At 43.9% G+C, this 26,957-nt stretch overlaps 1 protein-coding gene across 1 annotated transcript in view; it reads left to right on the top strand.

Moving 5' to 3' along the window:
* The window catches only part of GALNT17 (polypeptide N-acetylgalactosaminyltransferase 17), a 447,370-nt gene that overhangs the window by 225,736 nt on the left and 194,677 nt on the right, over positions 1-26,957 (top strand). Inside the window, exon 4 of the mRNA XM_060122908.1 lies at positions 26,681-26,855. Within this exon, the coding sequence (XP_059978891.1) occupies positions 26,681-26,855 (175 nt within the window). The remainder of the gene's footprint in view (positions 1-26,680; positions 26,856-26,957) is intronic.

The raw sequence follows: 26,957 nt of genomic DNA, 5'->3' as shown, positions 1-26,957 counted from the left end.
AGGGGGGTTGCTTTGGCCAATTGTACCTTTGTGTTGGATCCCAGCCTAAAAAATTCACTGCAGGGAGAAACGCGCACAAGCCGAGGACATCAAAGAAAGGCAGCCAGTGTGCGTGCTTAAGGCCAGGGAGGCTTATCTTCAGAGCAGCTGAAAGATTAGGAGCAAGCTGAACCCCTTGCTCTCGGTGTGATCAGTAGAAGATGACCCCGTGCTCCCCAGTCAGCAGAGGGTGAGGAAGAGGCAGGACAGTGTCACGGGTCCTGATGGAAACCTGAATGTCTTCAGCAGCTCCAATGAGCTCACGTTTCATCGGCCCCCGGACCCTTCTGAACCAGCTGATGGTTACCACTGAAGTGTGTGAGTGGGTCTGGACCCAGCATTATACCCATCAGGGCACCACCATCTCCCGGGCCTCCAAATTTTGAGGACTAATGGGTCATTTGCTGGATTTTTCACATTCTTATTTTAAAACTTACATGGAGAGTCTTCTTGGGAGAAGGAGGTTCTTTCAGTTCCCTGAAGCCTCTAAGTCAGCTGGCAAAGTCATGGCTCACAGTGGCCTTCTCTGCAGCCTCTCTGTGTGCCCCTGCAGACCTCTGGCTTCAGAAGTACTTCCAAACCCTCTGCAGGGAATCCTGACTCCTACTTCCCCCCCTCCGTTTGCTGGCTAAATCCCTCTCGTCCCCCGGGTGTCCCCTATGTGTCACTTCCTGGGAGATTCCTTTGCTGACATCCTAAGACCCTTGCTCTGTGCTGCCTCAGCTCCCTGTATCCTCCTGCAGCACATAGCACATGAGATCGCTGTGCCTTTCATAGCTGGACTCCCAGTACTGGGCAGGACTTGGTTTCACAGGGCCTGGCTGGTAGCCAGCCCTCTGTGAGTCTCACCCTATTACCGAACACAAGTTCGTGTGCCCGACACACAGTGAGGCCAGACAACCCAGCATGTCAGGGTTTGGAGCAGAGAAAGGTTTATTGCAGGGCCATTCAAGGAGACAGGTGGCTCATGCCAAAAAAACCGCCAAACTCCTTGAAGGATTTCAGCAAAGCACTTTAAAAGGCCATGATTACTTGTTGCAAACTTCTTGGTGTCAGAATCCGTTGGTCTTGTAGTTGTCCACGTAGGCCAGATTAGGATGTTCCTCTAAACCTCCAAGACAAATGTTATTCTGTTCTGCAACTCTTTATCACTACATGAGTGGAAAAGTGTTATACCCTTAAAGGTCAGAGCCTTGAAAACAGGCTATCCTGTATATCAGGCTAAAGACAACATTCTTTTACAAAAGGTGAAGAGCCAGCATGACTAAACACAGGCAACAGAGCACAAAGGTTAAAGTAAAAGGAACAGATCTAATATGGAGTCAGATTTGTTCTTCCCTGTTACAGCCCAGCCAGGGAGTAAATGATGAAGCTGAATAGGGCTGGGAAAGGGCTAGCAGGGGGCAAGCAACGAAGTGACCAGAGGTGGTGCAGAGAAGAGCTAGCAGACCCAGAGAAGCAAGCAAACAGTAGGTGCTGGACTGAATTGGGGGTGAGGACTCACTACCAGTGGGGCTCCTTTCCCCAAGGAAGTCTCAGCAGACGCAGCCCAAGAGGAAGAAATGGAAGAATAGGTCAGTCTCAACCAGAACACAAGCTCTGTGAGAATGGGGGTCTCCAGTAGATGTCTTAGTGTGGGTTCCCCCAGAACAGGCCCTGAAGCTAAAATTCGAGTGCATTAGTTTATTTGGGAGGTAAAGTGCATCGTTAGAGGAGTGGGGGAGTAGGATAAGGAAGGGAAGGCAAAGCCAGCGTAAAACCCACCTCTCAAGAGTTGACCTGCTCAAGGGTGAGGGAGCTGGGGTATTTATGTACACCTTTAGCATCAGATGCTTTCACATCAGAACCTCCTGGAACCCTGACCTGGAGGAAGTTCTGCATCAAGAGGTCTGGGGTGGGTCTGAGAATGTGCATTTCTCACAAGTTCTCCAGTGATGCTGCTGGTGTAGGGACCACACTTTGAGACCCACTGGGTTAAGTACCATTTCAGTGGTTCACACTTCAGGTCTAAATGAAGATGTTTAATGGGTGAGAAAAAGTAGGGAAGAGGTATTTGTTTCAGTCTGATCATAAAGTTAATTCCCATTCATCCTCCCCTGTCCCCCGAGATACCTGGGGAACCCAGAGTGGTCTACATTAATATTGTTTCCCTGTTTTCTTTCCCCAGCTCTAGCCTCTATATTTTTTCCAGGCTAGAAGTACCTTCTCTTTAACTGGAAGAGGAAGTTAACATTTTTTTTCTTTGTGACTAGTATTAACAAATTTTGTATATGTTCTATACACATTTGAAAAGATACCCCTACTCTATAATCATGAAATTGAATTCCTGCCAGACATCAACTTTGTGTGTTTAGCTAGACTATGAGTTTATTTTTTTAAGTCTTTTTGATAATGGTGTTTTAACATCTCCTCCTACAATGACTATTCCTTCCTGTGTTCCTAATAATGTTTGATTTCTGTATCTTGTTGTCAGTTTCTTTGGCAACTGTAGATTTGTATCTAAATGGTTTCACTATTAGCAGTGGTTGTTACCATTATGTAATGCTCCCTTTATCTTAAAAGCATACTTTTTTCCCCCTGCCTTGAATTTAGTTTGTCTAACATTAATATTGTTATCCCTGCTTACCTTCTGTTTGAATTTGATTAAAACAGTTTTTCCAGCCTTACCAATATTTTTTTCTGATCTTAAAAGTAATGCACGCTCTTTGTAGGGACATTTGAATTTATCAAAAAGCACATATAGTTGGACAGAAACAAATACTGAAGAGACTAACCAGAAGCAACTGCTCATTTGCCTGTGTTCTCACCCTCTTTTTTTCAATGCATGTTTTACATTAAGATCCTATAGTAAAAACAAGTTAATGTTATTGTTTTTTCTCCTCTGAACTGTGAAGCATAATATCTCCCTTTTTATTAAGAAAAAGTTCTGCAACCATCATTTTAATGAGGGTAGAATGGTCCATTCTCAGGCTAGTCAAGAATGGCTCAGGTGGAAACTGCAGCCCTCCACTTCCATGTTATCACATACATTCAAGGAAAAATAGGCTTTTCAGAGGGCAGACAGCAGAAGCAAGAAGAACTACAATCCTGCAGCCTGTGGAACAAAAATCACATTCACAGAAAGATAGACAAAATGGAAAGGCAGAAGACTATGTACCCAGATGAAGGAACAAGATAAAACCCCAAAAAACAACTAAATGAAGGGGAGATAGGCAACCTTCCAGAAAAAGAATTCAGAATAATAATAGTGAAGATGATCAGGACCTTGGGAAATGATTGGAGGCAAAGATCAAGAAGATGCAAGAATGTTTAACAAAGACCTAGAAGAATTAAAGAACAAACAAACAGAGATGAACAATACAATAACTGAAATGAAGAATACACTAGGAGGAATCAGTTAGCAGAATAACTGAGGCAGATGAATTGATAAGTGACCTGGAAGACAGAATGGTGGAAATCACTGCCACAGAACAGAGTAAAGAAAAAAGAATGAAAAGAAATGCAGGCAGCCTAAGAAACCTCTGGGACAACATTAAGCGCACCAACGTTTGCATTATAGGGGTCCCAGAAGAGGAGAGAGGGAAAGGACCCGAGAAAATATTTGAAGAGATTATAGTCGAAAACTTCCCTAACATGGGAGAGGAAATAACCATCCAAGTCCAGGAAGTGCAGAGAGTCCCAGGCAGGATAAACCCAAGGAGAAACACGCTGAGACACACAGTAAGCAAATTGACAAAATTAAAGACAAAGAAAAATTATTAAAAGCAACAAGGGAAAAATGACAAATAACATGCAAGAGAACTCCCATAAGGTTAACCACTGATTTCTCAGCAGAAACTCTACAAGCCATAAGGGAGTGGCACGATATATTTAAAGTGATGAAAGGGAAGAAACTACAACCAAGATTACTCTACCTGGTAAGGATCTTATTCAGATTAAACAGAGAAATCAAAAGCTTTAAAGACAAGCAAAAGCTAAGAGAATTCAGCACCACCAAACCAGCTCTACAACAAATGCTAAAGGAACTTCTCTAATGGAAACATAAGAGAAGAAAAGCACCTGCAAAAACACCCGAAACAATTAAGAAAGTGGTAATAGGAACATACATATTGATAACTACCTTAAATGTGAATGGATTAAATGCTCCAACCAAAAGACACAGGCTTGCTGAATGGACACAAGAACAAGACCCATATATATGCTGTCTACAAGAGACCCACTTCAGACCTAGGGACACATACAGACTGAAAGTGAGAGGATGGAAAAAGATATTCCATGTGAGTGGAAATCAAAAGAAAGCTGGAGTAACAATACTCATATCAGATAAAATTGACTTTAAGATAAAGAATTTACAAGAGACAAGGAAGGACACTACATAATGATCAAGGGATCAATCCAGGAAGATATAACAATTATAAATATATATGCACCCAACATAGGGGCACCTCAATACATAAGGCAAATACTAACAGTTATAAAAGAGGAAATTGAAAGTAACACAATAATAATGGGGGACTTTTAACACCTCACTTACACCAATGGACAGATCATCCAGACAGAAAATTAATAAGGAAACACAAGCTTTAAATGACACAATAGACCAGATAGATTTAATTGATATTTATAGGACATTCCATCCCAAAACAGCAGATTACACTTTCTTCTCAAGTGCACATGGAACATGCTCCAGGATAGATCACATCTTGGGTCACAAATCAAGCCTCGGTAAATTTAAGAAAATAGAAATCATATCAAGCATCTTTTCCGACCACAACACTGAGATTAGAAATCAGTTACAGGAAAGAAAACCATAAAAAACACAAACATGTGGAGGCTAAACAATACATTCCTAAATAACCAAGAGATAACTGAGGAAATCAAAGAGGAAATCAAAAAATACCTGGAGACAAATGAAAACGAAAACACAATGATCCAAACCCTATGGGATGCAGCAAAAGCAGTTCTAATAGGGAAGTTTATAGCAATACAAGCCTACCTCAAGAAACAAGAAAAATCTCAAATAAACAATCTAACCTTACACCTAAAGGAACTAGAGAAAGAAGAACAAACAAAACCCAAAGTTAGTAGAAGGAAAGAAATCATAAAGATCAGAGCAGAAATAAATGAAATAGAAACAAAGGAAACAATAGCAAAGATCAATAAAACTAAAAGCTGGTTCTTTGAGAAGATAAACAAAATTGATAAACCATTAGCCAGACTCATCAAAAAGAGGGAGAGGGGCTTCCCTGGTGGCGCAGTGGTTGAGAGTCTGCCTGCCGATGCAGGGGACAGGAGTTCGTGCCCCCGTCCGGGAGGATCCCACATGCCGCAGAGCGGCTGGGCCCGTGAGCCATGGCCACTGGGCCTGTGCGTCCGGAGCCTGTGCTCCGCAATGGGAGAGGCCACAACAGTGAGAGGCCTGCATACCGCAAAAAAAAAAAAAAAAAAGAGGGAGAGGACACAAATTACTAAAATTAGAAAGGAAAAAGGAGAAGTTACAATGGACACCACAGAAATACAAAGCATCATAAGAGACTACTACAAGCAACTGTATACCAATAAAATGGACAACCTGGAAGAAATGCACAAATTCTTAGAAAGGTATAACCTTCCAAGACTGAACCAGGAAGAAATAGAAAATATGAACCGACCAATCACAAGTAATGAAATAGAAACTGATTAAAAATCTTCCAACAAACAAAAGTCCAGGACCAGATGGCTTCACAGGTGAATTCTATCAAACATTTAGAGAAGAGCTAACACCCATTCTTCTCAAACTCTTCCAAAAAACTGCAGAGGAAGGAACACTCCCAAACTCATTCTACAAGGCCACCATCACCCTGATACCAAAACCAGACAAAGATACTACAAAGAAAGAAAATTACAGACCAATATCACTGATGAATGTAGATGCAGAAATCCTCAACAAACTACTAGCAAACAGAATCCGAGAATACATTAAAAGGATCATACACCATGATCAAGTGGGATTTATCCCAGGGATGCAAGGATTCTTCAATGTATGCAAATCAATCAATGTGATACACCATATTAACAAATTGAAGGAGAAAAAACATATGATCATCTCAATAGATGCAGAAAAAGCTTTTGACGAAACTCAACGTCCATTTATAATAAAAACTCTCTAGAAAGTGGGCATAGAGGGAACTTACCTCAACATAATAAAGGCCATATACAACAGACTCACAGCAAACATCATAGTCAATGGTGAAAAACTGAAAGCATTTCCTCTAAGATCAGGAACAAGACAAGAATGTACACTCTCGCCACTATTATTCAACATAGTTTTGGAAGTTTTAGCCGTGGCAATCAGAGAAGAAAAAGAAATAAAAAGAATCCAAATTGGAAAAGAAGAAATAAAACTGTAACTGTTTGTAGATGACATGATACTATACATAGAAAATCCTAAAGATGCCACCAGAAATCTAGTAGAGCTAATCAATAAAGTTGCAGGGTGCAAAATTAATGCACAGAAATCTCTTGCATTCCTATACACTAACAACAAAAGATCAGAAAGAGAAATTAAGGAAACAGTCCCATTCACCATTGCAACAAAAAGAATAAAATACCTAGGAATAAACCTACATAAGGAGGTAAAAGACCTGTATGCAGAAAACTATAAGACACTGATGAAAGAAGTCAAAGAAGACACAAACAGATGGAGAGATATACCATGTTCTTGCATTGGAAGAATCAGTATTGTGAAATGACTGTACTACCCAAAGCAATCTACGGATTCAGTGCAATCCCTATCAAATTACCAATGGCATTTTTTACAGAACTAGACAAAAAAAATCTTAAAATTTGTATCAAGACACAAAAGACCCCAAATAGCCAAAGCAGTTTTGAGGGAAAAAAACGAAGCTGGAGAAATCAGACTCCCTGATTTCAGACTATACTACAAAGCTACAGTAATCAAGACAGTATGGTACTGGCACAAAAACAGAAACATAGATCAATGGAACAGGATAGAAAGCCCAGAGATAAACCCACACACCTATGGTCAACTAATCTGTGACAAAGGAGGCAAGGATATACAATGGAGAAAAGACAGTCTCTTCAGTAAGTGATGCTGGGAAAACTGGACAGGTACATGTGAAAGAATAAAATTAGAACACTCCCTAACACCATACACAAAAATAAACACAAACTGGATTAACAACCTAAATGTAAGACCGGACACTATAAAGCTCTTAGCGGCAAGCATAGGAAGAACACTCTTTGACATAAATGACAGCAAGATCTTTTTTGACCCACTTCCTAGAGTAATGGAAATAAAAACAAAAATAAACAAATGGGACCTTATGAAACTTAAAGCCTTTTTCACAGCAAAGGAAACTATAAACCAGATGAAAATACAACCCTCAGAATGGGAGAAAATATTTGAAAACGAATCAACGGACAAAGGATTAATCTCCAAAATATATAAACAGCTCATGCAGCTCAATAGTAAAAAAACAAACAACCCAATCCAAAAATGGGCAGAAGACCTAAGTAGTCATTTCTCCAAAGAAGACACACAGATGGCCAAGAAGCAGATGAAAAGCTGCTCAACATCACTAATTATTAGAGAAATGCAAATCAAAACTACAATGAGGCATCACCTCACATCAGTTAGAATGGGCATCGTCAGAAAATCTACAAACAACAAATGCTGGGGAGGGTGTGGAGAAAAGGGAACCTTCTTGCACTGTTGGTGGGAATGTAAATTGATACAGCCACTATGGAGAACAGTATGGAGGTTCCTTAAAAAACTAAAAATAGAATTACCATATGACCCAGCAATCCCACTACTGGACATATACCCAGAGAAAACCATAGTTCAAAAAGACCACATGCACCCCAATGTTCACTGCAGCACTGTTTACAATAGCCAGGTCATGGAAGCAACCTAAATGCCCATCAACAGATGAATGGATAAAGAAGATGTGGTACATATATACAATGGAATATTACTCAGCCATAAAAAGGAGTGAAATTGGGTCATTTGTAGAGACGTGGATGGATCTAGAGACTGTCATACAGAGTGAAGTAAGTCAGAAAGAGGAAAACTAATATCGTATGTTAACATATATGTGGAACCTAGAAAAATGGTACAAGTGAACCAGTTTGCAGGGCAGAAATAGAGACACAGATATAGAGAACAAACGTATGGACACCAAGGGGGGAAAGCGTGGTCGGGGGGTGGTGGTGGGATGAATTAGGAGATTGGGATTGACATGTATACAGTAATATGTAGAAAATAGATAACTAATAAGAACCTGCTGTATAAAAAAGTAAATTAAAAAAAAAGAAAAAAGAGGTTTTTAAAGAACTTACAAAAAAAAAAAAAAAGACTGGCTTGGGGAAAGTGTGAATAAAGCCAGGTAACTCTGGATCTGGGTACACAGGCAAGTCAGGGATTTTCCCTTTTAGTTTTTGTTTTTTCAAGTCGTTTGTTTCATTCAGCTTGAATATTGACATTGGCCTAAATTAATCCCACGTAAGAGGCAATTCTTTGTACCTTTGTGCATCATTACACTGAAATCAGTCAGGCAAAACCACTGCTCACCACATCCAGCGGGCACTTCCTTCTCCGATCCGGCCACATCTGACATTGCTGGCAGCTTCCTTCTTGGCATCTTTCTCCTCTGGAGGCCCTGGCACCACTGTCTTCTGATTGTCCTTCAGTCGTCCTTTTCCTCGGCTTTGTGCTTCAGTTGGGGTCACTCATGGTTCTCACCATCAGGATACACTGGGCAGCCTCCTCCACTGTGCACATTCTGGTGACCTCCAAAGCCATCCCCCGAGCTCCACACCTGTGTGTCTTCTGTCTCCTAGGTGGCTACCCAGCGTCCCTCTGAGACCATAAACTCCGTCAGTCCAGTGACTAACTTACCATTCTCCTTTCATATCCTCTTCAAATAGTGATGATTTTATTTCTTGCTTTCCAATTGGGATACCTTTTTTTTTTTCTTGCTTAGTTTTCCTGACTCCTTTATTTGATTTAAATTTTTTTTCTTTTTTTAAATAGAAGTATAGTCGATTTGCAAGATTGTGTTAATTTCTTCCGTACAGCAAAGTGATTCAGTTGTACATATATATACATTTTTAAAGTATTCTTTTCCATTATGGTTTATCATAGGATACTGAATGTAGTTCTCTGTGCTGTACAGTAGGACCTTGTTGTTTATCCATTCTCTATATAACAGCTTCCATCTGCTAACCCCAACCTCCCACTCCATCCTTCCCCTAGCCCCTCCCCGTTGGCAACCACAAGTCTGTTCTCTATGTCCGTGAGTCTGTTTCTGTTTCATAAATAGATTCATTTGTCTGACACCTTTATTTAAAAAAAAAAAAGTACTTACTAATAAATACTCGTTATCCTACCATGTCAAGAACAAGAAATTGACCTTTGTGCTTTCCTAAGAGTTACAAAAGCCTCTTCTGGGGAGTCAGCTAGGTCATCAATGACCCCAGGGAAATACAGGGCTTACCCCAGTGGGGGCACCTGGCAGGGCTATCGTGTGAACCAGGTACTGGGTAGAAGGCAAAAATCTGGACAGATGGAATGACGTGTCCTCTATTTTCTGGTTCGGACCTCATCAAGGCGTACTGCCTATGTTCAGGAGGAGGTCAGAGCATAAGGATGAAATGAATGACCTCAGCTGGTCCAAGCTGCAGGCATGGAAAACCAGCACAAACTTAGTCAATCTCTGGTCAGAACATCTAATTATAGGGAAGGATGGGGACCAGACTTATTCGGATGATCTACCCTCAGCTGTAAGTGTGGTCAGGTTGCAGGAGAGATGGTAACGGTAACCCTCAACCCGTCTGCCTCAAGCCACACCGCTCCCATGTGATGGTTGGCCATGGTGGACCTATCTCCCTTCCCCATCCTCCTGGAGATCTCCTTTGCCCCCCACCTATGTTGGACCCCATGCCTCTCTCTTTCTTGGTTTACATACTGATTTTGGTGAAACTCAACATCTAGAAGTTTCTTGACAAATATTACAAGGAAGATAAAATCTTTTGAGATTATCCATGTCTGAAGAAAGCTTTTTCCTAAATCTTCTGTGTGAATGATGGCCTGATTGAGTTAGATATCCCCTTCTTTCAGAATATTGATGGGTTTGCTCCATTATCTTCTGTCTTTCAGTGTTTTTTAGAAGAAACAAGAGTCCTGATTCCTGATCTTTTGCGTGTTTCTTTCCTTTCTGGAAGCTTGAATCTTCATTTTGTTTGCAGAGTTTGGAAATTCACAGTGATGAACCTTGGTGTAGGTCATCCAGTGGCTTCAATCTGGAATCTAATGTCAGTTTTCAGAAAATTTCTTGGAATATTTAATTGATAATGCCTCCCCATTTTTTCTCAGTTATCTCTTTCAGCATCTCCCACTGTATTCCATTATTAAACCTCCTAAACTGAACCCCCAATTTTCTTATCTTTTCTCTGCATCCTTACCTTTCCTTATCTTTTTGCTCTGACATATTTGCTTTCTTCAGTTTTATCTCCCTTCCATTCTATTCCGTTTTTTATATCTGCTATCAGGATTCTGCTTCCAGGCCCTCATCTTTATTCTCTGAGAGTTCCTTTTTATAGCATATTGTTTTTATTTAATGGAAGCAATATGTTTTCTGATCCCTTGGAGGATATTAATAATGTTTTGTTTTTCAGTTTTTTCCCTGTGTGTTCTGTTTCCAGAAGGTGCTTTTTTTCTTTGTTATTTAGTTTCCATCTCCCACCTTGGAGGCTTTCTCTCCCCTCCCGCGAGCCTGTTGTCAGCTCATGATTACTTCTTAAGAGGTGATTAGGCAGCTGGGGGCTGGGGGAGGGAAAATGGGGAGTTAGTGTTTAATGGATACAGAGTTTCAGTTTGGGAAGATGAAAACATTCTGGAGATGGATGGTGGTAACGTGCTTGCACAACAATGTGATTGTACTTAGTATCACTGAACTGTAAAGTAAAATGGAATATTTCACATTGTTATATATATGTACACACACACACACACACACACACACACACACTCTCTGAGTGCTTGGACTTCCAGAGTTTGACAGCAGAGGGGTCGGACACATCTGTCGATCTGTGAATCCGCTTTCCAGCCTCCCCAGCTTCATGGTTGATGTCTCGTCTTCTGTCTTCTCTGCCTTTAGAAGGTTATGGGTTTATTTTATTTCTTTTAATCCCTTTATTGTAGTTTTCAGTGACTTTTGTCCAATTCACGAGTCAAATCTATTATCTTATCCCAGAAGTTCCATACTTATTTTTAAGAACTTTTAATAGGAATTGATAACTTGTTCTCCAGATATGTGTACTGTCCCATGAAAAGTATACGAAACTATCTCTTTCTCTGTATCCTCACCAACACCAAGTCTTATTAATCTTTGTCATCTTTGCTGTTCTGACGAGTGAAAAATGGCATATCATTTTTAGATCTGCATTTTGTGAATATTAGTGATATTGAACAGTTTTTCATACATTTGACCATATTGCTTTTTTAGGGATTTGCCCATTAATAATGACACTCATTTTTTTTCTATTGGAATATTTATCTTATTAATTTATAAGAACTTTGTATATATTTAAAAGCTTTTTACGTTCATTTCATAGATATTTCTCTCAATTTGAGCTTTCACTTTAATTTGTTTACAGTATTTTCAGACAAGCCTAAAGTTTACATTTTTATATAGTCAAATCCATCAGTCTTTTCCTTTAGTAACATCCTAAGAAAGTTATTCATGGTCCCTAGAAGGTACAAATATTCATGCATATTTTCTTATAGGTAAATATTTCTTTTCAAAATAAATTCCAACAGATTACATATTTTTGTATCAGGTGTGAGAAAGTTTTAACCTAGAGACCCTTGTCTCAAAGTATGTTTATCTCAATGTATTTAATAATTCATCCTCACCACTTATTTGAAATATCCTGTTTTCGTATGCTAAAATATTTTACATTTGGAAACATTGAGGCTGACTCACATGAGGACTGATTGGTTATGAAGGAGGGTAAAGAGGAGGGAGGGGTCAAAGAGGACTCCCAGGGTCCTGGCTCCGGTGACAGGACAGGTTGCTGCCATCCACTAAGATAAGGAGTACGGTAGCATAGGTTTGGGAGAGGGATTGAGTTCACCTTTTGGATATGTCAAGTCCAGATTCCCGTGGAATTTTACTGTGCCTTCCAAACTGAGGGGTAACTTTAGCCATCAAGTTGAAATAATATTAGAAGCTTCTTCGTTTCCACTGTTACAATCTTTAATACATAAGATTATATATATAATACATGTCTTGTCAATAGTTTTTAACTACTCTTGAAAAACTTTCTTCCTCTTTTCCTTAAGCAATAGTATGTGGAGGTCTTGGCCAAGTCACCTACCTTTTCTGAGCTTGAGTAAACTGGGGATGATAGTGGCTTTTATGCAGGGTTTAAATTACAAGCTTTCGAGGTCATACTTGTAAAGCATGTAGCACAGGTCCTGGCAGTATAATAAAGGGCATAACTGGTGAGTGTACTTGTGGTGGTATTTGATTTGCCAGCTCCAGCTTATTCCTCAACATTCTACTTCTGTGTCACTTCTGCTGGGAAGCCCTCCTGGATTTCCCAGGTGTGGCTGGGTTGGGGGCCTCTGCTCCCAGGCATCAGTGTGTACTTTGGCACAACACTTGGCTCGCTGAATTGCCTCTGTGCACTTGCCCATCTTTAAACTATAAGACCCTTGAGAGCGAGAACCATAGTTCCTTCTGTGCTACGTTCCCAGTGCCTTGCACACCAAGTTATAGGGATCACTGAATATGTTCCTTTAAACTGCATGTGTGCAAAGTGTTTCTTTCTACTTCCACTGGCATCATCTTGGGAGTTTTTGTATTTGGCATTGTTGTACGTATCTTGGCTTCAATACTCTAGTTGTTTTGATTTAGGTCCCCCAACCCACCTATTTCCAATCATCATGATTTGCATCTCTCGGTGCTCTTGGTGGCTGTAGACCTTGTCACTAATATTTCCCCATGGAGCAAGCACACCTGATCAAGGTCTTCTCTTGGTTGGTGTGTTCAACGGTTGAAAGAAGGATGGCTCAAGTTAGAACTTTTTTCAATGGAAGGTTCAACCCTCTGGGCTTTCAAAAGGGATTTTGGAGAAGGCATACTGACACTGTTTGCTTTTCTTCTTGGTTTATAACTGCAGAGATAGGAGAGGTCTTGTGTTTCAGGAAGATAACACTTTTCCTGTGTTGTCGAGGCTCTGAGTAAAGTAGCCAAGAGACACCTTGTTATCACACAGCTCCACGCTGGGCCAGGCTTCCTCACTGGGACAGCATCTGCCTGCCTCTCCCCAGCTTGTAAAGAGCCTTCCTGATTGGAAATAATACTTGTTTTTGTCCCCAACCAGATCACTGCAGTGTGACGGCATTTGCTCTGTGGGTCTGTAATCACAATTAGGTTGTGCATTTACGTTCCTCCCTGTGTATTTTAGGCCATGGGGAGGAGAGGAGAAGAAGGAGTGTGTATATTTTTACACAAGAGATAGTGTGAGAACCCCGGCTAAAGCTTCGTACGCTAACTGGCTTAAAAAAAGTGATGACTACAAAAAACCTTGTTATTTTGAAATAATTCTAGATTCACAAGAAGTTGCACAAATGTACAAGGGGTCTTATGTGCCCTTCACTTAGTTTCCCCCACTGGTAACATCTTGCTAAACTCTAGTGCATTAATCACAGCCTATAAATTGACTCTGGTGCGATCCACAGATTGTATGATCAGAGCTTATTCTGATTTCACCAGTTTAACGTGTGTGTGTGTGTGGGGGGGTGTTTCTATACAATTTGATCACAGGTGAGATTCCCCACAGTTCAGGTACAGAACTGCCCCATCACCGCAAAGCTCCCCCATGCTACCCCTTTATTACCACCCAACTCCCCTTACCTCACCCCTAACAACCACTAGTCTGTTCATCATCTCTATAATTCTGTTATTTCAAGAATATTCTGTAAATTGAACCATAACCTTTGTGATTGGCTTCTTCCTTCTGCACAGTGTTCCATGGTGTGGGTTTACCAAGTCTGTTTAACCCTTCACCTGTGAAGGACATTTGGGTTGTTTCAGTTTGGGGTTTTTACACATAACGGTGCTATGAGCATTGGTGTACAGATGTTGGTGTGAAAATAAAGTTTCATTTCCTTGGGATAAATGCCCAAGAGCCCCATTACTTGAGTTGTGGTAGACACATGTTCAAGCAAACTTCTTTGGTCATTTAGTCCATTTATGTGACACTGTGTCTTTAAAAATCTGATTGCTTTTTTTATCTTCCAGCCCAGCCTCCAGTGGAGGAAAAGTTTCTGTGTTAGTCTTGGTGACCTTGACTATGATACTAAGGGGAATGGGTTGCATTCCTGCAGAATCAGGAGTAATCCAAAAACTGTGTTGAAAGTGTTGCCCTGGGATCAGATTTTGAGCTCCCATTAGGTAACACCCAACAATATAAGGTCCTGGAGGGGCTGATACACCCCAGGGATGGGCATGAGGCTGACCCAAGGGAAAGTGAGACCCAGGCACTCAGACATTGCCAGGTTTCTCTGTCCCGGGTCTCCACGGTCTCTGAGCCCCTCTGTTCCCCTGTCGGCTTGGGAAGGCTGGCCACCACCAGTTTTCCAGGCCATCTGGAGGGAAATATGGCTGCAAAGATAGCCCAAAGTTGACATTGTAATAGGGAGACAGGACTACCTCTCCAGGGGAATCCCAGGGAAGGGAACCTGGTGCTCTAGTTTGGGTCACATACCCTTCGTTGGACCTGTCAACTGTGGCCAGGAGGGCAGGGTCACGCATAGAACTACCACACACCAGTAACCATGGAGGAGGTCTTCAGAAATGGAGGGGGCAGGGTGGACAGGCAGACGGTGCACCCCAAATGTTGTAACAACGTCCATGAGATTCACACTTGGAGTTCCCACAAGTTGGGGAAATAAATGAGGCCTTTGAGAAGGATGTGGCACCTGAGTTGGACCATGAGACACAGTTAGAACTTGGACATGTGGATGGGAGGAAACAGCAGTGGGGGGAAGTAGACAAACCCGGATCTCAAGGCACAGGTGCTTGGGGCATAGAGAGGGAGGCGTGCAATGGGATTTGACATGTAAGAATTGACAGGTGGATTGGAGTTTCAGAGAGAGAGTCCCAGTCAGAGATGGAGGATCTTGCTGGGCCACAGGATTGAGGAGGGACAGCTTGACCACGTCCCGTGACAACGCTGAGCAGCCGCAGAGCAGGAGGGATTAAAAAAAAAGGCTCCTTGAACAGCCTAGCCCAGGCTGGAGATCAGAGAAGCTGACAGATGAGACAGAGGGAAGGGTGGATTAAGACCCAGAGTCTGTCATACAAAGTGAAGTAAGTCAGAAAGAGAAAGACAAATACCATATGCTAACACATATATATGGAATTTAAGAAAAAAATGTCATGAAGAACCTAGGGGTAAGACAGGAATAAAGACACAGACCTACTAGAGAATGGACTTGAGGATATGGGGAGGGGGAAGGGTGAGCTGGGACAAAGCGAGAGAGAGGCATGGACATATAGACACTACCAAACGTAAAACAGATAGCTAGTGGGAAGCAGCCGCATAGCACAGGGAGATCAACTCGGTGCTTTGTGACCACCTAGAGGGGTGGGATAGGGAGGGTGGGAGGGAGACGCAAGAGGGAGGAGATATGGGAACATATGTATATGTATAACTGATTCACTTTGTTATAAAGCAGAAACTAACACACCATTGTAAAGCAATTATACCCCAATAAAGATGTAAAAAAAAGGAAAGGTAAAAAAAAAATAATAAAAATAAAATAAAGGAAAAGAAAAGAAAAGAAAGCCCAGGGGTTGGTGGAAATATTGTCAGGAAGGCCAGCCGTGGCCATTTTCACCTTTGTTCCCCAAAAAGTGGTGTTGGAGCTTTAATGTTATTTTCTTCGAAAAGTGAGGTGGATCCTTGAGTTGGCATTGCCAAGAGTACCTTTAGGTCACTTTAGCTGTGAGCTCTGGGCTGCTTACCGGGCAGAGGCTCTGTGGCCTCAGGCTGTGCTGTAGGGTCTGGGAGGGACTGTGCCCGGCACCTGCACACAGTTTGGAACAAATCTTTTCCTTTCCTCTTACCCTTAGGGCAGGATGGCTGCCTTCTGAATCCTGAGGGCCAGGTCCAGCCTGGCCGCTAGCTTCCTTGTCTTACACATCAGATGTCTGGTCTCAAGGGGGCCTGACACCCTGTAGGATGTCAAGAAACGCCGGATTGGGCAGCACAAATGCAGAGGGGCTCTGACACTCCCTTTCCCCTCCTGGGCACGACTCCATGGTGCTAACTGAGCACGCATCTCCTGGAGTCTTGACCACGCCCTTTGACACTGGGAGATGGTCATTGATATCCATTTTAAAAAAGAAGTTCAAGTTCAGAGAGGGAAATGCTTTAATCCATGGCAGCGCGGCCAGAATTTGCAGGAGCCGGGGCTCCAACTCAGCCATCCTCGTCCCGGAACCAGGACTCTGGGGCCTCCTCCCTGGGAACTGTCACCTCCCTCTGTGCTTTTCCGCTTCCTTCCGGTTTAAGACTCCCTCCCCCGCAGCCCTCCTGTACCCTTACCAGATTCATCTCATTGTTTCCCAAGACGTGTCCACTCTCCCTTCAGTATACAGCGACACACGCAATAAAAAATGAGTAATCATTTTAACATCTATCGAGTGCTTCTGTGTTCCTGGCACTGAGCTAAGCGCTTTGCATGCATCCACTTATTTGATACCCCAAACAGCCCTCTCAGGTGGGGACCAGTATTATCCCTATTAACTGTTTACCCTGACATCGTGCAGCAGCTCACGATGAATGCTCCTGACCAGGTGCGTCACTGCCTCTCAGGTGCCCCCAGGCTCAGTGTAGGAGCGCAGTGATACACAAATGCACGTGGCCCCAAGGTACCCTCCCTCCCAGAGACCTCTCCGTTTTCATTCTTTTTCCACCTCAGAACTTCCCTGCTCTGTGCACCCTGGGAGTACCTAATCAGTAGGACTTTTCGAGTCTTCAGTCCGAATGAGGGCCCCGTGTGTGCCCGTCAGGTGCGGTGATGGTTGGGGATCTGCAGAGCTGCTGTTCAACCGGCACATCCCGGCGTGGCCTTCCAGCTCGCATCTCTTCTGACCGGTCATTGCCTGTCTTTGGCTGTTATATATCTTGATCGTCTCCCCTGGGCTAGAAGAGACATGTTAGGTTCTGCAAACCTCTTGGACCCTAATCAAAGCTGCTATTTATAGAACATTTTCGTGCTACCTGACACCTTCACCTGCACCAGTTTTTGGTGAGCGTGCATAAGCATTTTTTTCTTTGCACAGGACCCATACTGCCTTTGACCTTGGAGAATTCAGGGCTCTGAATACAGAGGTCCCCAAAATACTGGAGAAGGGGAACCTGACCAGAGGCTGTACTCTTACTTATTCCATTCCTGGCTGCCAGCTGCACTTAAAGAAAACTCCAAGAAGTGACCAAGCGCCACGCTGTGACCCTGTTCTCTCTAGGGTTTCCTGTTTCCTGTGTGCCGTTTGCTCCCCCCGAGCCCCCTTAATGACGGTGACTTTGGTTATTTAAAGGAAGAGGATTGCCGGCTTCAGAGCGTTCAGAATCAATATCTCAGTAAATAAGAAACATAATGAAAGAAAAACACACTCCAGGCTGCAGACAAATTTTATCGCTTAAATTCACATGTTATTATTAGAATCAGCTGCAAGTACCGGACTTTCAACTGCCTTTTGATGGGGTGAGATAGGGGAACGCTCTTAATTTGGGGGAGCAATCTGGAGGCATCCCTAGAGGCATTGCGGTGTTTTCCTGTTGGTTTGGGCTCCTTGTATTTATTTCTTTTTTAAAATGAAATTTAAATGGAAGAAGCAGTGGAGAGGAATTTCTTAACAAAGGAGTTGAAAGCAGAGATGGCTTTCCTTTTCAAAGCCCCTCTCCTGAATGCACAACTCCGTGTGATATATTTAGTTTAACACCTCGGTATTTTGCACCTCACATCTTCTTTCTTGCTTCTTTTTGTCTTTCGCTTTCTTTTCTCCTTGCTTTGATCTCACTATGGAATCGCCTTTAAAATGCTTTCATACACAGCAAAACATCCCTTTTTAATCTCCCCCATTCTTCCCAAAATTTCTGGCTCTCGCCTCACCTCTTTTTCACTCCTGTAGTCAGAAAATGCATTATTTAAGTCCACAAAGCTGAGCGATGCCCAGAGAATGAAACATACAGTATAGACGCCTTCTGGGTTATTTCGTCTTGGGTTTTTACACACTCGCCAGGTCCATGCAATGGAGCGGTGGGCGTGGCAGCGGAGGGGAGGGGCGTGGCTCTTACGTCCCTGCTGTCCCTTCAGAGTTTAGTGGGGTTGTTCGGAGGAGTTTGAAGTTCAGCCGGTTATCCTTGTCACCCCCTCCCTTGGAGCCTCTCAATCAGCCAGGGGCGGCTTCTTCTCTGGAGAGGGCCAACGACTGTCAGTGGATGGATGGCTGGAAAAGTGTGCCCAGAGCAGAAGCATGGGGGCTTCAGAGTTCCAGAGAGAGCCAGTTCCTGGCCAGGCCTGAGTCAGGCCTCGACTTCCCACGTTCAAGGCTGAGTTCTGCGCGAGCAGATGAACGACTTCAGTTTTCACGGCCTCGCATCCGCAGGAATCGGGCAGAATGACAAGGAGGGCAGGCATGCCGCTTCTGAACTGTGTGACTTTCAGCCGAGTGCTTACCCTCTCTGGGCCTCAGTTTCTTTCTCCATAAAATGGGGATCATAATACCCCTTACCTCACAGAGTGCTGATGAGGGTAGAAAGAGTTGCCAGAGGTAAAGCAGTTACAACAGAATATCCTTAATTAGGATTCAGTAAATGTGAAAGCAAAACTCGAGGAATGTTACGGGTTTACAAGAGAGAGCATTCTCGAGTTAAATACGAGAGGAGAACTCATCTGAGTAGTATTTTGGAGCATTTCATGATGAGCTGACATTTTTAGTCAGCTTTGGCTAGCGATTAGGGGATATCAGTATTTTATTATAGATACAGACAAACATAGTATCTGAAATGTTTGAAAAGTAGTGATTGTCAGCCAAAGAGCAATTTTGCATCCAAGAAGCCCGCCTCACAGGGTGTACTCACCTTGAAGCTATGGAAACTCATGATTGGGGCCCCTCACTTGTGTGGAGGCGGCAGTGGGTAGGGAGCCTAACAGTGGTTCACAGGCCTGTGGGTTTTTGTAAAATTTACAAAAGAGATTTTTTTTTTCGTTTTCTTAAAGGGGATCCTTCAGATTATATAAACTTCAGGTCCTTCAAAGCCCAGATTCGTTTCTGGGACTTAACTAACTCCATCTGACAGATAGAAACCCACATATTGCATGAGGTTTCTCCCCCTTCCCTTTTTAAATTAAAAAAACATTAATTAAAAAAATGCATTATTGATCTTTGGCCACTTTTATGCCTTTAGTTTTGGTTAGTTATTTCAGGCATAAAGGTATTCTCAGGCATGCCTGAAAATCCAGGTGTTCTTAATCTATTTTTTGTTTTCTTTCAGTGGCATCATGGCTGATTCACATATTAAAAAAAAAAAGAAATCTCAAAAAAAAGGCACTGCAGAAATGTAGGGCATCGTGCCTAACGGCTGCGCTGAATCTGTGTTAAGGACCGTGTTTTTTCCCTCTGCTGACTTAAAGTCCCCAAGTATGGTGAGCTGGAAGTTTCCATCAGGGATGGGGAGAAAGGCTGGTGTCAGGGGGGACACTGGGGGTGTGAACACAGATCCATGGGTTGGATCCTCCCCTCTGAGAGGCTAGAACCCCCTTTAATGAGTCCGGAGGGGCTTTGCAAAGAAGCTTCCAGTGAACGAAATTACCAGAATGGGGATCAGAAAAGCTAATGGGCAGCAGAACAAGAATCAGACCTTCAGTAAGGCCTAGGGATTTAAATTCACACTCAAAAAAAATACTTCAGCCCCCGCCCCTTCAAAACCGACCAGGGCTTACAGATACAAAAGGCTGCATCTTGTATGATTCTATTTTTATGAATTATCCAGAAGAGGCCAAGATGGAGAGCAGATTAGTGGTCGCCAGGGGCTGCAGGGAGGGCAGGACACGGAGAGTGACTGCTTAATGGGTGTGAAGTTTCCTTTGGGGGTGATGAGAAGTTCTGAAACTAGATAGCAGTGAAGGTTGCACCACACTGTGAAAGCACCTAACGCCATTGTACACTTTAAAATGGTCAAAAAGGTTAACTTTATGTGTATCTAACCACGGTAAAAAAACAATGAAAGAAAAATCAGGTAGTGCATTTGAGAAGTTCTGGGTTTGTGGGAGAATCATCTGGAGTGCTGGGTCAACCCCACCGAAGCCCACTAAATTAGAACTGCCTGGGGCAGCCCGGGAACCTGCGTCACCTGCCAGGTGATTCCTAGGTAGAGCGGAATCTCACATTCTGAGGAACTCTGGCTTTGAGGCAGGCGGGTTTTTTTTTTTTGTTTTTTGTTTTTAATTGGAACATGCCATATGTGCTGTTTTCTCATCCCAGCTGTCACAACCCATGCATTCCCAGCGAGCAGCATGCCCACACCTCAGCAGCTGTTGGCAGGGAGAAGTGTTGGTTCTAAGTGGCTGTGATGGTGATGGTGGCACGGATGGCAGCAGAAGCAGTGTTGGTAGAATTGTACCACATGTCATTGTAATAGATTGTGGGAGTGAGAGCAGAAGCCAGGAACATCAGGGGTCCTTGTCAAGGGACTAATGGTGAGGTTGCTGTACTGGGGCAACCTCAAGGGGTTGAGGTCATCTCCAAGGGGTTCCATCTTACAGACAAGGCAGAACACGAAGTCCCAGCAGTGGGAAAAGCAGAGGCAGGCGGCGGCCAACACTGGGATTCTGGAACGTCTGCCCAGTTCGGATGAGACCTATTCTGTGCACAGGGGTTAATTCGTCACAGGTGGGGTTGGATAGGGGGTCAGCTCTAAGTCAGAGCTTCTCCAAGTGCGTTCACCAGAGCAGCAGTGGCAGCCTCATGGAGCTCGTTGGAAATGCAAGTTCTTGGGCCACACCCCAGACCTACTGGTGATTTTCACGCAGGTTAAAGTTTGAGAAACACCATCTAAACTTAGACTGATTCTCTTGAGTCTCCATACCTTGAGGAGAATTACAACGTTCAGTAAATCTCATCAGCAAGACTTGATAACTCGCGGGTTAAGAGGTACGGATGGGGCCCAACCCCGGACTGTGTGGCCACTTCCAAGCCCACGTCTGTGTGGTACCCAGGTTCATGCACTAGTTTTGGGAGCAGGTGGAGATGCCTTCTATGTCCACACTTTTTTCTGAGCAGGATTTAGAGACAAGAGACTAGGCTGATGTTTTATTCTCTAATATCACTGAAATTGTGCGATCTGGATATAATTCTGTAATAATGTTTTTTGCTTTAGTTCTCACTGTTTGTCGCTTTCTTTCTGTCAACGTCTACTCCTTAAGCCTGGATGACAGGTGGTCCTTTTATTGTTAAGGAGCAGATATATCTCCCGTCTGGTCCCTTCCGATCACGGGCAGTGGTTGCCTTTCCCCTCTTGACCCTCAAGTGCTACTTACCAAAACCTTAAGAAACACAAGCATTCCCAAATGGCTCTAGACCAATTTAGTATTGGATTTCATAACATTGGTAGGTAAACATTTATTTTTGCAGAAGTGAGTTTTTGTTTTCTTCTCTGAGTCTGTAGGTGAGAAAAATCGTATGTAAAATGTTTTTCTTAGCTGTCATTATAATGTCCAGGAATGGTTTCATCTGTTAAGGATGATAAAGGATCTTAGGTGATGGGTGTGACATTTCTTACCGCTGTCAGGTTGAGAATTTGTTTCCTTCCATGGTGAGTCTGGAGGCCTTGTTTTTATTCAGTTAACTCGTGGGCTTTCTCACTTTAAAGCAACTTTGAAATCTCAACACCCCAATGCCCTCAGGCTGTCACAACTCTGTTCCACCAGGACCAGCCTTTCTGGAAATCTCTCCTGAGCTGCCCTACTCATCCACTTCTCCCTAAGCTAACCTTGTCCCCGAAGGGCCCAGCTGCGTCCAGAAGGGAATTCTTTTTTCTCACTGTTCCCATCAGGAAGCTACTGTTTGTCTAGATCAGCGGCCTGTTCTCAGCTCTCATTTTCTCTAACTCATTTGATTTCCCTGACATTGGATGTTGAGTAACTCTTTGAAAACAGGGATTGTGTCATTTTCAACCACGTAGGCGCTCTATAAATATTTATGAAATGAATGCACAGATTCTTCTTTTGGAAACTCTACGCTTGATAGGATTCTGCCCCTGTGATGCTGTTTCTAGCCCGTCTTGTCCTCTAGCTCTGCTTCCTGCCTCCTGGATGCACACGTTTCCCAAAGTGGGGTTCTGAGTCTTCTTCTGGAACTCTCACTCCCTCCTGTGCCATCGTCTCTCCCCACCATGTCCCTGACACTCTGTGCCCTGTCTTCTCACTCTGGACCATTATCCTGGTTCAGCACTCAGCCCCCAAAGGTCTGCTAGCCGCTCAACCTGTCCCCAGGTGAACCCATCAACTTCCGCTTCTCTTCTTTTCCTCTTTTCTGATTAATGGCATTTTCCCGGTCTCCCAGACGCTAGTGACTGTCGCCTCAGCAGATCCAGTTCCACGCCTGTGTTTCGCTGTGTGCTTGTGTATTCTGGAGTAGTGAGAGCACACGTCCAAACCTGCTGATTAACTCAGATACGACCTTCTCCTTGGACACCCGCAGCCAAAATCATTTCTCCCTTTGTGACCTTCCCCCCGACCCTCCATCACACTTTCCCTCTACGACCATTTTTCTTTGGCCCTTAGCTCCTCCATATTGGAATTTTTTGAGCATGTCTCATCTCCTTGCCCAGATTGTAAGCATCTCAAGGGAGTGCTTGTGTCCGAATTGATTTTAAATCCAAGCCGGGGCACAACCCAATACATTATTGGGTCCAGAATCACATGCAGGGGTTGGGAAATGAAGCCTTCTCAGTGTCTCTTGTTCTCGAGCCGTGCTAGTCAGATGCTGGCATCTCCCTTCGTGTTCCTATGAAAGATCCCAGGGCGTCACTTCAATTGTGTCTGGAACAATGTGTCACTGAATCTTGAAAGATGGAGGCTGGTGACTACTGCTATAAAATGATGGTGCCTGGAGTTTAAAATGATACTGACTAGCTGGAAGGATGTGCTCTTGTTCATGGGGTATTATAGAATGGATTCATGTGAATAATATTAATAGACCAATTAGTATTAGAAATAAGATTTTGAATGCATGTCAGGGGCTTTATATGTAAATCTTATTTATTCTTAGCAACCATAGGCTAGTACCAAATGATGAGGCATTATCCTTTTATCCCTTTAAACTTTTCAAAGCACTTTAATATTCATATCCCACTAGCCTGGAGATGTTGAAGGGCAGTGGTAGCAAACCTCACTCTTTTTTGCCAAACTTGTAAATGCCTGTTTATCTCTCTCCTCTGAAGGCTCAGTCACAACCACTGAACAAATGTGGAGAGCACTTGATACTTAGACATGGTGACCGGCGTGGCTGGGACCTGACATCCAGTTACAGGGCAGAGCACCTCAGGGTCCCAGGTCGCCTGGAGGTGAAGGTCAACCATGCCTGTCATGGCACCTGGCACTCAGCGTCCAGAATGTTCTCCCTGAACTTACAGAGATTCTTGAGATTCCTGCCATCCCAGGCCAACCCTAGAGGGTGAGCAGGATTCCCACCGTATTATTCTGTGGGTCCGTTGACCAGTCCATTGCCTTCCATGGTGTGTCCCTCATCGCCTGCCCACCCACCCAGCACTCGAGGGGAGTAAATGAAAAACCAAGCAAGCATGGCCCGTCCAGCCTTCTTGCTAGCATTCTTGTTCCAAGAAATTTAATGAACAGACGGGAAAATGCAGCCAACATTCAGTCAGGAGATGGTCTCTAAAAGCTGAAAATTCTTTGGGTCACCCCAGTCCCATGTACCTGGCTGAGTGAAGAATTCGACGGTTCCCACAGCCTGCCTTCTGCACCAGACCCCTCACCGGCTCTGGGATGATGGCAAAGATGATAGAAAACCGGGCAAAAAGACAGACAATAGATAACTTACTGAGGGTGTAATGCTACCTGCCAAACATTCAAACTCAGTGGTTCTCAAAGTGTGGTTCCCCATACCCAGAGCATGGGTGCCCCAGCCTAGACCTTCTGAAAGTGAACTCTGTGGGCGAGGGACCCAGCAATCCATTTCAGCCCCTCCAGTTGATGCTGTTGGTGGCCTCCAGTTTGAGAACCAGAGTTCTGGTTTACAGGCCTATTTTTCCATCTTGGACATGGCTTCCTCAGGCTCCCTGGGCTGCTTTGCCCTAAACTTGTATTGAGGGAAAGAGGGAAGTTAATTACTAATATCAGCTACTCCGTGTTGAGCATTTACACTGTGCCAGGGATAATTCTGAGCATTCTTGAATTTATGAACATCTGTAATCCTCACCACAACCCTGTGGTGTCCATACTATTGCTGTCAGCCCTCAGTATCCCTGGATGTGAAGCCTGCAGGTACAGATGACCAACTGTAAGGGACTTGAACATCTGTGGATTTGGTATCCCTGGGGGTCCTGGAACCTGCAAATACTGAGGGATGACTGTATTACCATCCCCCTTCGGTAGATGAGGGAACTGAGGCACACATTGACTGGCTAAATTGCCCAGGGTCACTCAGGTAGTAAAAGGTAGCACAGAGTTCTGAACCCAAGGCAGTCTGAGTCCCGTATGAACACCCAACCACCTTGTGCCTCCTTAGAGTTTCTGCCCCTTCTCTACCCAGGTTCTATTTTTTTCTCCTTTCCAAACTAATTCCTCCCTGTATTAGTTTGCTAGGGCTGCTATAGCAAAGTACCACAGACTGGGTGACTTAAACAACAAAATTTATTTTCTCACTTTTCTGGAGGCTGGAAGTCCAAGATCAAGGTGTTGGCAGGGTTGGTTTTTCCTGAGGCCTCTGTTCTTGCTTTGCAGTCGGCCACCATCTCCCTGTGTCCTTGTATGGTCCTTCCTCTGTGTGCGTGCTCCTGGGGGCTGTGCGTGTGTTCAAATCTTTTCTTCTTAAGGACACTGCTCAGATTGGATTAAGACCTACCCTAAGGACCTCATTTTAACTTAATCATCTCTTTAAAGGCCCTGTATCCAAATATGGTCACATTCTGAGTTACTGGGTATTAGGGCTTTAACAGATGAATTTGGGGGGGTTACACAATTCAGCCCACGACACTCCTGTTCCCCCACCATCCATGCCTTTAGCTGACAGGAACTACGTCATGTCTCTGTACCCCTGGGGGCTCTTTCACTCCCATCCATCTAAACCCCCCATTTTCTGTACTTGTTCCTGGGTCCCATGGCTGCATCGTTCCCAGGGACAACAGCCATGACCTAGAGAGGGCAGCCTCTACGTGTGCTGCAAGTATATGGCTTTAATTTGCCAGACATTGCTGTGTATAACTAGGAAGTGAGGGGTCTGCACAATGTCTGTAAATACAGCCTTGTGGGTTTTTCTAGAGCAGGGTCAGAGGTGACGATGTCTCCAAAAGTATCGTCTGTGGACCACTCACATCTGAGTCAGCTGGGCTGCTTCTGGACCCCTGAGGCTCTCCGAGGGCGCATCCTTGGAGTGTGCATATCTCAGAATCCTCTCTCTGTCAACCCTTCCCTGTCCATCCTTCGACACCTGCTGATTTTCCCCCATTTTTACTGAGATATAATTGACATACAGCACTGCCTAAGTGTAGGGGGTGCAGCATAATGATTGACTGACATATACTGTGAAGTGATTACCACAATCGGTTTAGTTAATATCCTCATCTCATATAGATATAAAAAAATTAAAAATAAAGTTTTTTTCCTTGTGATGAGACAGTGATTCTCAAGTACACAAAGGTATCCCTTTACGTCTGTGGAATTAGACACATGTGACCCATGTTTCAGCTCTTCTGTTCCTAGGTTGTGACCTTGGGACAGGTTAGTCTCCCTAAGACTGTTCTTAATTTGCAGTGTGGAATTCATCTAGTTAATTAATGGGATTAATCTAGCAACCACCTAGGGTGGCCGTAAGGATTAAATTAGATCATATAGATCACGCACTTTGTACCACCTGCTGGTGGCAGGAGGGAGTGTTCAAGCCCTGATGGCCTTCTTTCACCATCAAGGTAGCGTTTCTACTGCTGAGCAAGGATTTCTTTCACATCCTGTGACCAAACCCTGTTAATGTTGCATCTAGGGTGTGACTCTGGGTCTGGACCTCCCAGAACACATTCTGTGAGAACCAGCATATGTGCAGATGGAAAAACCCATATAAAGTTGATACACAAGACCCAGGGGACAGTGGGGGCACAGGAATGCTGGCCGAGGAAGGAGGGAGGGTCAGAAAGAAATCCCGAAGGACATCAGTCAGAGATGTCTCCTGAATCACTGGGACCAAGTTGACTTTTCTACTAAAATGACTAACATGCAAAATTTTCTGCAATCTCTGGACTAACTGAAGATCTGTCGGCCTTACAGTGGGTTGGATGCACATTTGACACGTTTACGGACCTTCCTGTGTTTTGTCATTTGTAGAGGAGCTGAAGGCCCCTTTGGAGGAGTATGTCCACAAACGCTACCCCGGGCTGGTGAAGGTGGTGAGAAATCGAAAAAGAGAGGGCCTGATCCGAGCTCGCATCGAGGGTTGGAAGGTGGCCACCGGCCAGGTCACCGGCTTCTTTGATGCCCACGTGGAGTTCACCGCTGGCTGGTAGGTCACAAGCTGAAGGCTAGAAGCGCTCGGGATTTGCAGCATGGTCAGCAGGGCTGGAGTCTGGGAGGTGGGCCACTCTGGCCGTTTCCTCTGGGGCGC

The sequence above is a fragment of the Lagenorhynchus albirostris genome, chromosome 15 (genome assembly GCF_949774975.1).
Source record: "Lagenorhynchus albirostris chromosome 15, mLagAlb1.1, whole genome shotgun sequence".
Taxonomy (NCBI): Eukaryota; Metazoa; Chordata; class Mammalia; order Artiodactyla; family Delphinidae; genus Lagenorhynchus; species Lagenorhynchus albirostris.
The sequence above is the reverse complement of the archived record's forward strand: the minus strand, read 5'-3'. Positions and strand labels throughout refer to the sequence as shown.